The sequence below is a fragment of the Nelumbo nucifera genome, chromosome 1 (assembly GCF_055504915.1).
Source record: "Nelumbo nucifera cultivar China Antique chromosome 1, China Antique-T2T, whole genome shotgun sequence".
In the NCBI taxonomy this organism is placed as follows: Eukaryota; Viridiplantae; Streptophyta; class Magnoliopsida; order Proteales; family Nelumbonaceae; genus Nelumbo; species Nelumbo nucifera.
Window position 1 is genome coordinate 86,827,930 of NC_142649.1, and position 16,597 is coordinate 86,844,526.

A 16,597-nucleotide genomic window follows, 5' to 3' on the forward strand; every position below is an offset into this window, starting at 1 on the left:
ATTATTTATATTTTATATACTACTTCTAATAATTTTTTAACAATACAAAAATAACAATAATTAATTTAAGCTAGGATGTTTATAAAACTGATGAAACCGACCAACTCGGTTTTCTAGTATTTCCAGTCAACTTTGGCTCAATAGTTTCCTAACCCAAATATATATATATATATATTAACATTTTATATTTTAAATATAATTTTTTAATATGACAAAGTGAAAAAATTCCCATATTTCTTAGTCTAAAATATTTTATATCATAAATTTAATTTTTAAATTTATTTATTTAATAATGTTATTGTATTTTTTAATTTAACATTAATTTTTAAGTTTAAATCTTTTGAACCAACCGACCAAACCGAAAATCGACTCAAATCAATATGACCTGAGTTGGTCAGTTTTCACTAATGGTTAGTTGGTTTCGTGTGACTAACTCCTCAACCTGACCAGGTCAATTTGGTTGGCTAAACAACCTACAACTAAACTAAACCAACTAGTGAACACTCTTAATTTCAAATAAATTAGGAGTCTAATATTTAATAAATAACAATAGTTTAATCTCCAATAATTATTGAAAATTTATAGCACAAAATAGACAATTGTGAAAAATATATTGACAATGAAAATACAATAAATAAATAATAAAAATACAATAATTTTAATAATTACAAAAATACAATAAATACTAAAAAATATATTAAAATAATCAACAAATAGTGTAATCTCAAATAATAATTTAATTTCTAATAAATATTAATCATTAAATTATAAAAAAACACAATAATTATAAATAACAGTAATTTAATCTCCAATGCCATTGCAGTTCTGAATAGAAATTTGGGTTCTCCGGGGCATTGTGGGGTGGCCCCTTGTGGGTAGGGGTGTAAACGGTATTCGAAAATCCAATTTTGAATTCGATATTTGACATAATCGAATTGAATTCGGATAATTCAAATATTTAATCGGTCGAATTCTGATATCCTATTCATACCGACTAGTTAATCGGATTTGAATTCGGATATGACCTTATTCAATTCAATAAATATCTAAATTCAATCGATTATTTAATTCTTAAATATAATATATAAAATAATTAAGTTATATTAATAATTTATATATTTATGTACTTTATATCAATAAAATATTTATTTTATATATTTATTAATTATCTAAAATAATTAATTAATTAAATTCAAATCAAATTGAATATTCAAAATTTAATCGGATTCTAATTCAGATATTAATTTTCAATATCGGTTGGATATCGAATCGAATTCGAATATCGGATAATCTAATCAGATAGATTGAAAATCCTATTTGAATTCGACCCGTTTACACCCCTACTTGTCGGGAGGAGACGTGTTCGGTCCTCGCTTGCCATAGTGGGTCCTCGTCAGATTCTCTTTTGGATTCACTCTGCTTCACACTTCTCGTAACACGTTCACCATTTGTGGGGACTTCTTTTTGTAATTTTCTAATTCCCCACCAGCAGAAGTCGGCGTCGGATGCAGATAAGATCAGGCTGACATGTTACAGTTACGTATTAAAGCCATTTTATGGTGATTAGGAGTTTCATAATAGCTCGACTTTTTTTAATAGGATCTCTTCATCGTGTTTTTCCCTGCAACCGATCGTTCTTTTGGTATCTCTGTTTGTGATTCTAAGCTCTGTTTCATGGCAGTCTGGTTCACAAGGTCGGGAAATGTCGCTCGACATCTCAAAAGAAACATGGGTTTCTTGGGAAAACTCAACCACAGCTTTTTGGGTTTCCACCAACGTAATTCCTCACTCGTATCACCAATTGACGAAAGCTATAGAAACGCGGTTGTAGTTCTGAATAATGCCATGGCCCTTTTCTCTGTTCGCTGTTCTGAATCTACTCTAGCGGAAGCACAACGTGATTCACGGTACGACGAACACGAAAATCAGGTACGAATGGATTGAAGCCTTTTTTTTTTTTTGCATTTCTCTTTATAAGCTTGCAATTCTAATTGGTCCCTATAATTCATAGATTTCCTATACTGTTTATAAGCTTGAAAATGTCTGCATGTTGTAGATTTTGAAGATCTTCTATGCACATTATTCACCTCAGAATCATTCTGTAGTTCTTTTACAAACTAGATTCAACTATTTTATTTGGTAGCAGATGTTCTGGAAAAAACTTAATCTGATTACTTAAATAATGTAAAATAGTCCTACACCATATATATGGTTGAATGCCCGATTTGTAAGGAGAAAACAGGTTTTCCTTGATATTAGTTTTCATAGGTTTCAATGACTTTTTGGATTTTTCGCTTGATCATTTAAAGCAATTTCTTGGTCTGCTTCAAGGAACAGAACAAAGATCGGAAATTAAAACCTTTAAAGACTATGGAGCCTATATGAAGCCTGGGAAATGTTCAATTCTTACTACTGATTTCATTGAAGATAGTTTACTGGTGGATATTTCATTGTTAACTTTGACTTCCAAGTTCCAACCATTCTCTACCTGTAAGAATCCTCAGCCTGACAGTCTAAATTAAATTGATGAATGAGAAAGAAAATGATGTTTTACAAATGGAAGGCGGATAATTCATATTAAACATGGACAAAAGAGTATAGACAGGAAAATAAAATATGTATTTCTTCCTACCGAAAACCAATGACCTCTCACTTGGATGCTAATTTTACAGAAATAAGAAAATAATAATTGTGGATCAAAAAAAGGAAGAATATGATAACTATATCAACTTATTCAAGTTTATCCAAGGTATTCATTTAATTAGGGGCATTAGAATCCTTCCTTGTTTTATATGATTCTGCCATATAATTGGTGTTGCAAGTTTGCAACTTAAATTTGGAAGAAAATTGTTTTTATATTATGTGATTTTTATATCTATTAAGAAGATTAACTTAAGAAGCCAGCAGTCAACTGATAATATCGCAGCCCTGATACTAACTTTGGCCCATGAAGGAGGCCTTGCTTCATTTGAATAATCTTTCTGCTATAGAGTTGTTACATGAATTTCGGGAAACATCTTGAACCTTTTTCTTCTGAAAATGTAATCTGTCTTTCCTCATTACTTTTATCTCATCTTTCCAGATCTTGGATTTTCCTGGAGGGCAGGTAACATTTACCTCAGAAATGAGATTCATATCTGAGTCCCCTGAGAAGCGGACAAAATGCTATCAGGTCCTTGATGACAATGGGAGACCAATTCTAGGCACCAGTTTCCAACCGGTATTCCTCCCTCTTTGCTTCTAATAATTCAAGTTTCAGTTTAAAAGAGTACATGTTTTCCCCCAACTGTTTGCTAATACTACACCTTCCTTGACAATAATTTGGGTGCTCAAATTCATCAGCTAAGCAAGGAATTTGCTGTAAGAATGTACAGCAACATGGTCACTCTTCAAACTATGGACACTATTTTCTATGAAGCTCAGAGACAAGGAAGAATTTCCTTCTACGTTACCTCAAACGGGGAAGAGGCCATCAACATTGCATCAGCTGCTGCCCTCACATTTGATGACGTTGTGTTGCCTCAGGTTGTGAAAAGTATGCATTTTTACATTCCTATCGGTACATATCTACCTGATTGATAAAATTCATATAAGTAAATGCATCAATCTTAAGGATACAGATACATACTATGAATAGAAAGCATTCTTAATGAAACACTCAAGACGACAGGAATGGAAAAAGTTAAGAAGCTCTCCTTGCATCTCCAGTACAAGTGGCATGAATTCAAAGTGTTGGAGACCCTACATTAGATTTTACCTACTGAGGAAGTCTCCTATGCCAAGAATTGATCCAATAGGATCATTCTGACCATTTCATTTCTTACATTAAATCTCCTTTGGGAACCCATCTATGATAGGTCTTAAAACCCTTCACCTGTACAGCAGAGGCAGGGAACATGGATTATTCTAGTCATCCAATGATGAAAGTATTCCTCCTCTGCTGTGCGTCGATAATCAAATCAGTTTTATTGCCAATGATGTGAGTGTACAACTCTGTATAACTGCAGTATAGAGAGCCAGGAGTTCTCCTTTGGCGTGGTTTCACCCTGCAAGAATTCGCAAATCAATGCTTTGGGAACAAAGGTGATAATGGGAAAGGTCGTCAGATGCCAATACACTATGGGTCCAAAAAGCTCAATTACTTCACCGTATCATCAACAATTGCGTAAGATATAAGCCCACAAACATCCATCTATACATGCATAATGCATGCATACATACACAAACACACGCATATGCTTTTCCGAGTATTTACCAGCCATCATGAATGCACCAACAGAAATCTTAACTTTTTTTTGTGTTTGCCAGTACACAGCTTCCTCAAGCTGTGGGTGCAGCTTATTCTCTGAAAATGGATAGTAAAGATGCATGTGTCATCACTTACTTTGGGGATGGTGGCACAAGTGAAGTAAATTTATAATTGATATTAAATTAAATTCAGAGACCAAATTTTTTAGCTTTCTTTCTAACTTTTTTATATACTATTTTAGGGAGATTTCCATGCTGCTTTAAATTTTGCAGCAGTCATGGGGGCCCCAGTTATTTTCATCTGTCGCAACAATGGATGGGCCATTAGTACCCCCACATCGGAACAGTTTCGAAGTACATTCCATATGCTATGCATTCTTATGTTTCAGTTCTCCATTTCTTAAAACTCTTTATTAACCAATTAGGCTCATTGTGTTAGGATTTTGGCATTGCAGGTGATGGTATTGTAGTTAGAGGTCAGGCTTATGGAGTACGTAGTATTCGTGTAGATGGGAATGATGCTCTTGCTGTCTATACTGCAGTTCAAACAGCCCGTGAAATGGCCATTAGTGAGCACAGACCCATATTAATTGAGGTATATTTGTTGTTCTTCTAATACCAAAGTTTTCAACCTACAACCAAACTGGCCAGTTACACCAGTCAACCTCACCCTGCCAGATTTCTGGATCCATTTCACCCCCCCCCCCCACCCCACCTCTCACTTCCAAAAAATGTTCTCTTGGTCAACGATCCAGTGACCTGGCTGACTGAACCGCTGAACCATTTGGCCCGGTCAACAGGTCACAGGTTAGCAATTTATTCTCCTTTTCCCTTTCCTTTTCGTATTTTCAGCTATTCTCATCATTAATAACATCCAATCTCACTTTTGTTTTATATGATGAATATATAATACTGGAATTTAGAAACTTGCCCAATTTTCTACAATTTCCTGTAATTTTCTATGTGTATTTTATCTATTTTTTTATCTTTTATTTAATTCATGACATCATGGATTGACCTGTTTCACCCAGATGACTGAATGCTAACTCACCACCCGGATGGAAAACTGGTTCTGTTTCTGGGTTGGTTTTAAAAGCATTGTCTGATACTACCTGTTTATTTGTTTTTATGCAACTTAAATGTGGTCATGTTTTTTCAATTTATGGATTTTTTTGTCTTGGTCTTGAATTACCAGGCACTTACATATCGAGTTGGACACCACTCTACTTCAGATGATTCCACCAAATATCGCCCGGTTGATGAAATTGAACACTGGAGAATGGCAAGAGACCCTGTAACCAGATTCAGAAAGTGGGTTGAATGGAATGGCTGGTGGAGTGACGAAGATGAGTCAGAGCTTAGAAGCAGTGCAAGGAAGCAGGTAGTGTTTTTTGTATCTACATGGCTTCTACTGTCTGGTTTATGTTTGTTCAGGAAAAAAAATCTGACTGGTTACACTTCAATGCAGATATTGCATGCAATTCAGGTAGCAGAAAAGGTGGAGAAACCTCCACTTTCTGATTTATTCACAGATGTCTATGATCATCTCCCATCTAATCTGCTTGAGCAAGAAAGATTACTTAGAGAAACCATCAAGAGACATCCACAGGATTACCCCCCTGAGGTGCCTATGTAGATCAACCTAATAAAGCAAGGATGTGGAGCTGTATGTTTCTGGATAACCTTGGAATCTTCCACCTTGCATCTATTTAACTATCATTACACCTTTGTAATTCAAAGCATCTGGTGCCTACCCATATCTGATCTTGGAGATCACATCTGATGTAGAACAGAATCAAAGAACAATGGTTTAGATGTTAAGACAGTTAATAAGCAATAAAAATAGTTTTTTTTTTCTATTTATGAAAACAGTACTTTGTGTTCCTCTATTATTTTCTATCAAACCATATACAGCCTAAAAGGATCCAACTTTTCACTAGTCAATGTAGATACAATTAGGTGGATAGAGCAACTTTATGTCACAGACTTGCAATTGTTGCCCATATGCAAAAATTTTGTCAATCTGGAGAGATGTTTGGTGCAGGTTATACTCTCAATTATAGAAATCATCTGCATCTCGTCTCTTCTCTATCTTTTGCCTAGAGAATTGAAGCCAATGGTAATTGAAACTACAACTGTTGAAGACTTACCCTCACAAGGAAGGAAAAGCTTGTTCTCTTTTAAGTCATACTCCACAGAAGGTCTCGGAACATAAGTCATCTATTAAGGCTTCCCACTCAGACTTGCTGGTTGCTCTTCAATATTGCAGCCACCTATGGCCAAACATCACACATGCCTCCTATGCAACGCCTGGATATGAAGACCCAAAATCTGATGAGTGTTACCTGGATCTTGTGATAGGTGTCAATATAATCATTTATCCGTCTGTAATCACTCAATAAAGATTTTTTCTGCGCATTAATAGCTTGCTTAACCATGGAAGAAAAGGAAATAGGTACATGATTGAGACAAAAGCAGATTTTCGAGTGATCCACTGATGATCAATCCTTAAGTGTCAAACTTAAAGGCATTGTCTAATGCTACCTACTATTTGACTTGAATGACTCCTTAGTGGTTTGGCTAATTAACTAAGTATATCCCTACTATTTGATTATTGTCTAATGCTACCTTTATTGTTTCTAACAATTACCATTGTCATTAAATATTAACAAAAGGGCTGAAATGTATGCTTTGCCCTTGAATCAAAATTTGCATGCGAAAATAAACTAAGTGGTTTTTGTTATATTGCTTGCTCGTTTTTTGGTTTCTGGGCTTTTATGTTCTACACCTTTGAACATTTTTTCTCTGTTTCTATTATGAGGTTTACACTCTTCTATGAGTTTTTTTTTTTTGTTATCTTTCGAGCTTATTGATCTGAATTGAAATCTGAAGTCCAAACAATACCACCATCTTAAAGCGGTCTACTTCAGAATCTGATAAGGGAGAACGGGCGTAGATGATCGACGTCAGGAAACTCAGTCGTCTTCCTTGTATTTTTCTCAAATGGTCTCCGCATTCTAGACTGTCTCAATCTTCTCCATTGTATTTTTCTCTCAAGCTCTAAAATCTTCACCATTGGTTGTGAGGCTAGAAGTTTAGCTTGAGTTCCTAGTTGTTTTCAAGGAACAAAATTATTCTCTATTCGTGCCAACTCTTTTTGCATTGTATGGAATTTGTCTTTTCATAAGGAGAGAGGTATCAATCTTGTTCTTTCCCTCCTCACCGTGTCCTCTTCTTCTACCATTCTGCCTAAGAATATCCTTTCTCCTAGCAATTGCATCTCCGCCAAGGTAGATGTGATTTGCGACTTTGGAGCATTCTTCATTGAATAATGCAATCATGTCTTTCTTAACAAGAGTCCTTGTTGGATGTTGGTTTTTCTGGAATGAAGGCAAGTCAAGTTTCAACCTTTCCTTTGGCTTGTTTACATATTTTCTACCACTTGGGTTGGGGGTGAGGGCTATGAAGCCACTCTCTGACATCATCAGAACCCACCTTTGCCCACTTGTCCAAGTTGCGACAAGCAACCAACAGTTGCTACAAGGGGGGCAAGCAAGCCTGAGCCTTAATATTTTGTTGATCTTACGAAGTAAGAGGAATAGGAAATTGCCACACCTATCCACCATTGTTGTCAATGTGGTGTGGTTTTGCACAATCTTTACCACTATCAAAATGTGAAACCACTTGATTAGAAGACTAGGATGTAGTCCTCCACAATGTTTTTGCGGCCACCAGAAATTTGGCACTGACCTCAAAATCTGACAACATCCTCATCCCCTACCATGCCCACTACAAATTCTCAATTTAGAAGCCCCGCCAAATTTGAACCCAAAAAACTAATTTCGTCGATCATGAACCATTTGTTGGTATTGTAGTTTGAACCAAATGAAATCCATAAGAAGAAGAAATCAGATGTACGATGGATATCTGCTAGCTCCATCCATACTTTTAACCCAAAAACAATAAATAAGAATGAAAATATGAGAGAGAGAGACTTTTTGAATCATAAAGTTTTACCAAGACAGGGAGAGATCTTAGAGTCGGGACAAAAGTCTCATGGCACCCTACTCTAATGGAAGTGAATACTTCAAGATCAAATTAGAAGTCAAAAACATTGCCAATTTAGTGTTGTTGAAAGGGAGAAGATGGTGAAGATTGGATTTTTAAAAAATTTGTCACATAGTGTCATATGTGTGAATTTTGATGAAATATTAATGGATGTTGATGATAAAGGTAGAGCTGGTCAATTGAAAACAGTAGATATAGCATTAGACAATAGTTAAATAGTTGGAATATACAATCAATTTTCTAAACTGTTTAAGAAATTTACCCTAAATCAGATGGATAATATCCAATTCAAATTCGAATATAAACACCAAAGAATTCCACTAAATGGTATATCCTAGAGTTTGTGTTCGTGTGGACCTCACCAGTCCGTTTAAACTACAAATTCTCTCACTTCTAGTGGGCAAGAACACATTTTCAAACCATTTTATGAAAACATCTATGATTTGTGCTTAAATTGTGGATGGCGTGGACACAAAGCCATCAACTATCTGGAGTTACAGAAACAAAAGAATGAGGACGGATGGACTATAGTGCAGCAAAAGAGGATGGGTAAATCCAGGATTCAAGAAGGTAAAAAGGTGGGTGGAAACGAGAGCTTTAATAGAATCTGGAACAACAAATCTCAAAACTGGATACAGGCTAAAAGCCAAGCCAACGTCAGGAGCAGGTGAGAAATGGTGCCTGTTTTAAATTTATCAATCCCGATCACATGACTATTGAACCAGCTCTGAAGCCAAATTCCAAACAAGTTTGAGTTCATATAGAATACTCTAAAGCGTCCAAGATGATCACCTATGGGGGAAGTCACAACGAATCAAAAAGCCACAAGAACAATGTGGTGGGTGATATGAAGGATGATAGGGAAGATGGATGTGATGTTGATGGAGCAGATGATAAGAATGTTCTAGATGAGGAATGGGAAGGTCAGGACATGCAAATTGAAGATGCTTCTTTCATTGAAGTTGAATGAGAATGGTGACCTAAATGAAGTAGTTATGAAAGAAAATATAGGTTTGGGAAATCATGTTAGTAGCAAATGAAATGATGTGTTGGAATGTTAGAGGGGCTGGCAGACCCCTTCTAAGTCGCCAAGTTTGTTTTTTGTCAAAAATTCACAACCTTGACATTTGTTTCTTAATGGAAACTAGGGTAGGTCCTGATAGAGCTAAACAAATTGTCAAGTCTCTTCCTTTTGATGATTCTGTCATTGTTGAACTTATTGGATTTTCTGGTGGATTGTGGGTCATGTGGAAAAAGAGTCAATGCAACTTGAATGTTATTTTTACTAATGACAAAATGGTTCATGCTTTGGTTACTGATTTAGCTCATAATTAGTCTTGGTTTTATACATTTGTATACGCCCCCCTAACAAACTTGAACAAAGAATTGTATGGAATTGGCTTAATAACACTACTGAGGATATGAATCAGCCTTGGTGTGTTGTTGGTGATTTCAATGCTTATAGATATGGGGATAACAAGTGGGGTGGTAAGGAAGTCGTAGCTAGACAAATTAAGGACTTTTAATGATTGCATTTCTCAATGTGAATTAATTGAGATGAAAATGATTGGTATGCAATTTACATGGAGGAATAAAAATCTAAGAGAATGATTGGATTGGGTTTTTTCTAATGTAATTTGGAATAACTATTTCCCTGAGGCTACCCTTACAAATCTCCCTTTCTTAGCTTCGGACCACTCTCATCTTTTCCTTCAAACTAAGGAGTCCTTGAATTTGGGTCCAAAGCCTTTTCGGTTTGAAGCCATGCGGTTCCTTGACTTTGATTTGGAAAATTTAGTCTAAAGAGCGCGGAATACAGACTTTGTAGGCTCCAAGGCTACTCAATTCATCAAGAAAAGAAATGCTCTAGTTCAGGATTTGAAGAACTGGAATAGACGGAAATTTGGCAATATCTTTCAATTAAAAGAAAACATATTGAAATAAATCAAAGATGTCCATAATTAGATTCTTGAGGATCCTACCAACACTTCTCTGATTAACTTAGAAATGGCCCTTCAAAAGAACTTAAGTAATGTCTTAAATCGGGAAGAGGTGTACTGGTCTCAGAAGTCAAGGATTTATTGGATCAAACTGGGTGATAGAAGTAATACCTTCTTCCACACCTCTGCTACAATCAGGAGAAGTCGAAATAGGATTTATATAATTAAGAATGGTGAAGGGGGCATGATCACTGATCAAATGGATATCTTGGATTTTGTCAGGGGTAAATTTGAGGACAGATTCAAAGTTGAAGGTGTTGAGGGCATTAAGGAATTTATTGATCCCATTAGCCCTTGCTTTTCTAGGGATCAGAATTGTGCTATTGTCCAAGAAGTGACGGATGAAGAGATCAAATCCACCTTTTTCTCCATGAAAGATCTAAAAGCCCCTAGCCCTGATGGGCTTAATGTCCTATTTTTTTTTTAAATTTGCCCATTATTGGTCACTCCTGCAATGTGGTTAAATCATTTTTCCACTCAGGGAAGATGAATAAAATTCTGAATAAAACTTTCATCATGCTAATCCCGAAATCTGAGAACCCTAACTTGGTTAACAATTATAGGCCTATAAGCCTCTACGATGTTATTTACAAAGTTATTGCTATAATTTTGGTGAACAAAATTAAACCATGCTTAATTGATATAATATCCCCCTTTCAAAGTGTCTTTGTTCCAAGGAGGCAGATTACTGATAATGTCTTAACTGCTCATAAAATTTTCCATTAAATAAAGAAAAAGAAAGGCAAGTCTGGAGTTATGGCCTGCAAGATTGATATGGAAAAGGCTTATGATAGATTCGATTGGAATTTTATTGAGAATACTCTCAAGAGGTATGGTTTCCACCCTAAATGGATTGGTTGGGTGATGGAATGTGTTAGGATAGTAACCTATCAAATATTGATTATTGGTGTTCCAACTAGAGAATTCTCTCCTTCTGGGGGTATAAGACAAGGTGACCCTCTGCCCCCTTACTTATTTGTTCTATGTGTTGAGGCTTTAACCAAGAATCTCTAGAGACTTATGTCCACCCAAGGAAGCCTGATTGGCTGTAAAGCTTCAAGATACGACCCTACCATTCCGATTTTGTAATTTACCGATGACTAGCTAATCTTTGCCAAAGCTAATATTTAAGTTTGCTGGGCAATTAAAGATGTTTTGGATAATTTTGCCAAAGCTTCTGGCTAGGCTCCTAAATTTTTCAAATCAAGTATTATTGTGTCTAAAAATATTCATCATAGAATCCAGGATTCTCTCCAAAATTTTGAAGATTCCTTTGGGTACCAAGGGTGAGTTGTACTTATGGGCCCCTATTTTTGTTGCTAAATTTTGCAAGAAAACATTTAAGTTCCTAAATGAGAAAATTGAGAGGAAACGGGAAAAGTCACTCTCCTTAAGTGGTCTACTAGCATGATTCCTCAATACATCATGAGGTCTTTTAAAATCCATAAGAATTCCCTAGACGAATTGGAGAGGAAGCAAATGAAGTTTTTATGGGCTAAGCAGAATGACAAAAAGCCTCTTCACCTTGTCAATTAGGGCAGAGTTTGTACCACCAAGCATTGGGGAGGTTTAGGTATTAAAAATTGGCGGTGGCCTAATCAGACAAATTTGGCCCAACTGGGTTGGAGAATTCTAAATGAAAATGATAATCTTTAGGTTAAGTGGTGAGTAAAAAAAACTTAAGGAATAAGAATTTCTTGGATATGGTTAGCCAGAAAGTATTCTCTTGGGCTTGGAAAGACATTCTTTCCTCTAGGGAGTTAATTAAGAGAGGGACTAAAGTTGTTATAGGTAATGACAATTCTACTAGGTTTTGACTGGATAATTGGGTGAATGGGAAGCCCCTTACCAGTTTAGTTGATGAAAACTTAATCTCAAATAGTGATCTAAAAGTGAGTGAGGTGATTGACAAAGATCGATTCACTTGGGATGCGCCAAAAATTAGAAACCTTGTTCCATCTTCAGTGTGGAATGAGATCAAGCCCATCTTTATCCCTTCGAGTGATGTAAAAGATAAACGAATTTGAAGACCTAATCCGAGTGGGGAATTATTCATTAAATCTGCATATAATGAGGCATGTTTAATGCATGGACATGATGTGAGATCTATGAATGGAACAAATAAAATATAGGGCATGAAAACCCCTCCAAAATATAAGTATTTCCTTTACCTTCTTCTCAATAACAAACTCCCCGCTAAGAAAATGCTAATCACAAGAGGAATGGATATTGATGGATCCTGTGAGATTTGTGGGGATGAAGAAGACATAGACTATATCTTTATAAATTGTTGGGTTGCCAAATAAGTTTGGTTGGGTACTAGAGACTCAGTTAAGGTTCCTAGCGACTTGAATGGTTTTGTCAACGATTGGTGGAACCTCATTTCTAGTAATGAAGGTGGGGGATCAATTAGTTGCCCTTATACAAGGAAAAATTTATGTTACTTCTCTAGCAACTTGGGAAAAATCGTAATGATATGGTTTTTAACAAAAGAAATGTGGCTCTTCCCACGAAATTCTTGGGATGAAATCCAAGTTAGTGAGGAAAAGGATGTGATTGATTAGAGGAGAAGAGATATTATTCCTATTAGTTGGTCAAGTCCTGAATTAGAGGTCATTAAAGTCAACTTTGACGTCTCTTGTATTAATGGGAACTGTTCGATAGCTCGTATAACTAGAGACCATATGGGTCAGATATTGGACTTCAAAGCTTATAAATTAGGTTTTTCTATTGTCAATGTGGCTGAGGCTTAGATTGCATGGGAAGCCCACAATGTTGCTCATAATTTTCTTAACAGGTCCATTATCATTGAGGGTGATTCTAAGCGGATGACCGATTGTCTAAAGAATTTTACCAACCCCTTGTGGAGAGTGAAACCGATTATTGATGGTTGTAGGATGATGTTTAAGAGGCTTCAAGGAATGATGGATTACTATCTTGTCTTTGTCATGTCTTCGGATAGGGGAATATGACGGCAGATTGACTTGCTAATCATGCACATTCTAATGAAGTCTACAATAGTTCCATTCCTAGGGTTTTAATTGATGTCTACTATTGTGATTTTTGGGGACGTGCTACGTATGGCCACTTCTATTCTATCAAATAAATAAAAAAAAAGAATTCGAATATAAACAAGTCGAATTGGATCTACCTATATCCGATTTATTAGATCCGTTTTACTCCTCCCCCGTCACCCGCCCTCGCCCCTCTCCTTCTCATCTCAGCCCACCCCACACACTCTCTCTTTGCTTTCATTGAAGTGCTCCAACATAGCCGCTGCCGTTGCAGGTAAGACGAATCCCTGCCGTAGTAGGGTTGCGCTCTGTTTTTCTTTTTATATTCTACTAAATCCTCCATGTATATACTTCCGCCATGAAGTAAGAGCAGTTGAAGGAGTTTCGGACCAGAGAGTCTACTTTTCTATAAAGGGGTGAGGTTTTGCAATCGACGCAGACTATTGAGATCACCATCTGATCTTCTATCGTATTTTTCTTCCTCCTCACAACCTTAACCATCTCTCTCCCTTCTTCTTCATTCCTTGCTGGACTATTTTGTGGGTATCGTTCTATCCAATCCCTACTTCGGCTCTTGAACTTGTAGGTAACGCAAAATGTCGCCTTTGCAGAGTTTGTACTCTTTTTTTTTCGTGATCCTTGCTAAATCTTCCATGAATGTAGTTTGATGTAGCAGACATATTCCTCTGTTTTTTTTTTGGGGGGGGGGGGTGGATTTTGGTTTTTGTTAACCGAGGTTCGGCTAGGTTTCAGATTCGCTCGTATCACGCTTCTCATTAAATTCATGTGTGGGGTTGACGTGCTCTGTTCCTATTGGTAACGCAGCCTACCTAGTGCAGCTAATCCGGACACACGACACACCCTAGCGTCTCTAACTCTGTTGCAATCTCTCTGTTTCATCAAGTTTTGCCTGAAGCATGGGTAACTGCTATCTCTCTTCAGCTTGGTTTCGTTTATTTTAGGGTTTCTATTTGAGAACATTCTTATCGTTTATGGCTTTATCTGTTTGTCTAATCTGTTTCAGAGAGTAAGTTAGGCGAGAAATCTCGAAAAGAAAGGCGAAAAGAAGCTCGATCAGAGAAGCAGAAGAGTCGGTATTTATCGTGGATTGAACATCAGGTAATTTCAGTTATTTAATTTTGTAACTTTCTGAATTCCGAATCTTTTAACTAGTTACTTGGAGGGACGTATTTAATTGGAAGTTTACTGCATCCACCCAGAAATCTAGCAAATTGAAGAGGGTTTCTGTTGAGACCAAACCGGAAGTTAAGAAGAAAACCAAAGGAGCGTGTAATGAGATTTCAGAAAGGAAAGAAGTTAGACATTCAGATGGGAGGGATATAAGTGAAGAGCAACCTTCATTGCCTGAGAGAATGAATTTATCATGTGATTCTGATCATACAACGCAAACAATGGTGAAGCGGAAGAAGAATTTGAAGAGGAAATCAAAGACAAAGTTTGAAGAGTATATTGAGATGGAGATGAAGAAAGGTGTTGTGTCTGCTGAGGAAGATTTGGAATTGGAAAGGAAACTTGCGAAGAAGCTCAAGGTGAAAGGTGGAAGATTGCGGGGAACAGATGATGGGATCAGTGAGTTATTTGATGGAATTCCATCTGTTCTTGATTCATTAGTGGATGAAGAAATTCTAGATGCTGAAGAAGCTCTTGTAAAGAGCTCTAATCACAATTCTACTAGTAAGAAACATAAGAAGAAGCAGAAACAGTTGCTGGATGCATCAGAACAAGAACCAGAAGATGAGGTTGTTAGTGATATGACCATTGGAGGGCTTGATGAGAGAGAAGCTTCTTTGTTTGATGAATCCAAGTTGAACATGGATTCATCTCATGGTTCTGCCGGTACAAAGGTAGCAAAGGCGAAGGGGAGGAAGACCTTGAAGCAAAAGTCAAAGACAAAGTTTGAAGAGTATATCGAAATGGAAATGAAGAAAGGTGTTGTATCTGCGGAAGAAGATTTAGAACTGGAAAGGAAGCTTGCAAAGAAGCTCAAGGTAAAAAGTGCAAAATTGAGGGGCACCGGTGATGGACTCAATGAATTGTTTGATGGAATTCCATCTGTCCTTGACCACCTGGAGGATAAAAAAGTCCTAGAAGCTGAAGAACATCATGAAAAGTGTCCCAATCACAGTTCTAGTAAGAAACATGATAAGAAGCAGAAGTTTCTTGATGCACTGGAAAATGAACCAGAAGATGTGCTGGGGGGTGATGTGAACATTGGAGGACCTGAGCAGGTGGAAAATGGTGGCACTGAGGTGGCATTGGAAGAACCTTATTCCAAGTCCTCTGCAGTGGATGGAAATGCAAAGTACATACCTCCACATTTGAGACATTCTTCAGGACAAGGGTCAGAAGAGTCCCAATTCCGTCGAAGGATGCATGGTAAAAAGTTGGCCTGATCTGTTAAATTCTATCTTCTCCTCTGTTTTGTTTGTTTGCTTGTTTGTGTCTATGTGTATACTTTCTGATATAAAATTTAACATGCTTTGAAAACAAATTTCATCCAGGACTCCTAAATAGGCTTTCTGAATCAAATGTGGAAAAAATTACAGGGGAAATATCCAGCATCTTCAGAGTATTTTCTTACCCTTATGGTTGATCATTCTTTCCAGTTGTTTCCTACTACAATATTCACTTGAGGCATCTGCATAAGTGACACAATTTTATCATTCTTTTCTCCTCCGCTCCTGCGAGTAGAATGTTTCTTATTGGTCCAATAGTTGCAATCCAAATCCATTAAACACTTTGATCTCTTATAGTAGAAAGGCACTAAAACTTTTTCATTATTGGAGAACAGGGAGCATATAGACCTACTTTGTTCTGGGCAGAGATGTAATTGTTTGTAGTTTGGGTCAATGCATTGTGGAAGCCTAACTCTTGTACCTTAGTATTATATTTGAAATTAATAAAAGTCTTATTTTCTGATAAAAAAAATATAGGAAAACTTGAAAAATAGATAGGAACAGAATGGACTTTAATAAATAAGGGAGTGATATGGTTTAGATGGATCATCCATAAATCAATCTGGAAACCTAAAGTGTGGCAGTGAATGACTGATTGTGTGTCAACCTCGAGAGAGCTGGGTGAGAATTTCTATCTCCAATGAGAAAGTCAATAGCAATCGGTTCAAATCTTTCGAGTTTGATACAAACCCACTTAATCAAGATGATTTTTTAACTTTAACTAAGAGAGGAAGGGGTGGCTGGTTGAGAATATCTCTGAAAGCAGAGGTGACGACCTGGATGAGAGATT

At 36.6% G+C, this 16,597-nt stretch overlaps 3 protein-coding genes across 7 annotated transcripts in view; all 3 read left to right on the top strand.

Annotated features, from left to right (window-relative positions):
* The first annotated feature begins 1,417 nt into the window (after positions 1-1,417).
* LOC104599555 (2-oxoisovalerate dehydrogenase subunit alpha 2, mitochondrial-like) lies at positions 1,418-6,117 on the top strand. Of its 2 annotated transcripts, XM_010262149.3 has the most exons (10): positions 1,418-1,535; positions 1,682-1,929; positions 3,083-3,220; positions 3,343-3,525; positions 4,008-4,165; positions 4,309-4,408; positions 4,491-4,602; positions 4,704-4,843; positions 5,444-5,629; positions 5,717-6,117. In XM_010262149.3, the coding sequence occupies exons 2-10, from the start codon at positions 1,729-1,731 to the stop codon at positions 5,882-5,884; spliced, it is 1,386 nt and encodes a 461-aa protein (XP_010260451.1). In that variant the 5' UTR covers positions 1,418-1,535; positions 1,682-1,728; the 3' UTR covers positions 5,885-6,117. The 2 variants fall into 2 exon arrangements, with proteins under 2 accessions (XP_010260451.1, XP_019053684.1); XM_019198139.2 differs by lacking the exon at positions 1,418-1,535 and having other exon boundaries at positions 1,551-1,929.
* Positions 6,118-10,323: 4,206 nt separating this feature from the next.
* Positions 10,324-11,330, top strand: LOC148803520 (uncharacterized). The gene is made up of 3 exons (XM_088896533.1): positions 10,324-10,725; positions 11,049-11,146; positions 11,237-11,330. Exons 1-3 carry the CDS (start codon positions 10,324-10,326, stop codon positions 11,328-11,330), a joined length of 594 nt encoding a protein of 197 aa, XP_088752659.1.
* Positions 11,331-13,462: 2,132 nt separating this feature from the next.
* Positions 13,463-16,597, top strand: part of LOC104599556 (MIF4G domain-containing protein / MA3 domain-containing protein) — a 34,477-nt gene continuing 31,342 nt past the window's right edge. Inside the window, exons 1-5 of one of the 4 annotated variants that reach the window (XM_019198118.2) lie at positions 13,463-13,604; positions 14,156-14,251; positions 14,355-14,449; positions 14,551-15,727; positions 15,853-15,920. In XM_019198118.2, coding sequence (XP_019053663.1) covers positions 14,248-14,251; positions 14,355-14,449; positions 14,551-15,727; positions 15,853-15,920 — 1,344 coding nt within the window. In that variant the 5' untranslated portion in view covers positions 13,463-13,604; positions 14,156-14,247. Of the gene's footprint in view, positions 14,252-14,354; positions 14,450-14,550; positions 15,728-15,852; positions 15,921-16,597 lie in introns of all 4 variants that reach the window. The other 3 variants (XM_019198116.2, XM_019198117.2, XM_019198115.2) reach the window with 3 other exon arrangements.

What these genes read in the sequence shown, in the direction of transcription:
- LOC104599555 (XM_019198139.2), top strand. Translation starts at nt 1,675, where the DNA reads ATGGCAGTCTGGTTCACAAGGTCGGGAAATGTCGCTCGACATCTCAAA. An exon ending in ACGACGAACACGAAAATCAG is followed by an intron (nt 1,930 to 3,082) that starts GTACGAATGGAT and finishes TCATCTTTCCAG; the next exon opens with ATCTTGGATTTTCCTGGAGG. An exon ending in TAGGCACCAGTTTCCAACCG is followed by an intron (nt 3,221 to 3,342) that starts GTATTCCTCCCT and finishes CAAATTCATCAG; the next exon opens with CTAAGCAAGGAATTTGCTGT.
- LOC148803520 (XM_088896533.1), top strand. Translation starts at nt 10,324, where the DNA reads ATGGCCCTTCAAAAGAACTTAAGTAATGTCTTAAATCGGGAAGAGGTG. An exon ending in CTAGCCCTGATGGGCTTAAT is followed by an intron (nt 10,726 to 11,048) that starts GTCCTATTTTTT and finishes CATTAAATAAAG; the next exon opens with AAAAAGAAAGGCAAGTCTGG. An exon ending in ATTGAGAATACTCTCAAGAG is followed by an intron (nt 11,147 to 11,236) that starts GTATGGTTTCCA and finishes TGTTCCAACTAG; the next exon opens with AGAATTCTCTCCTTCTGGGG.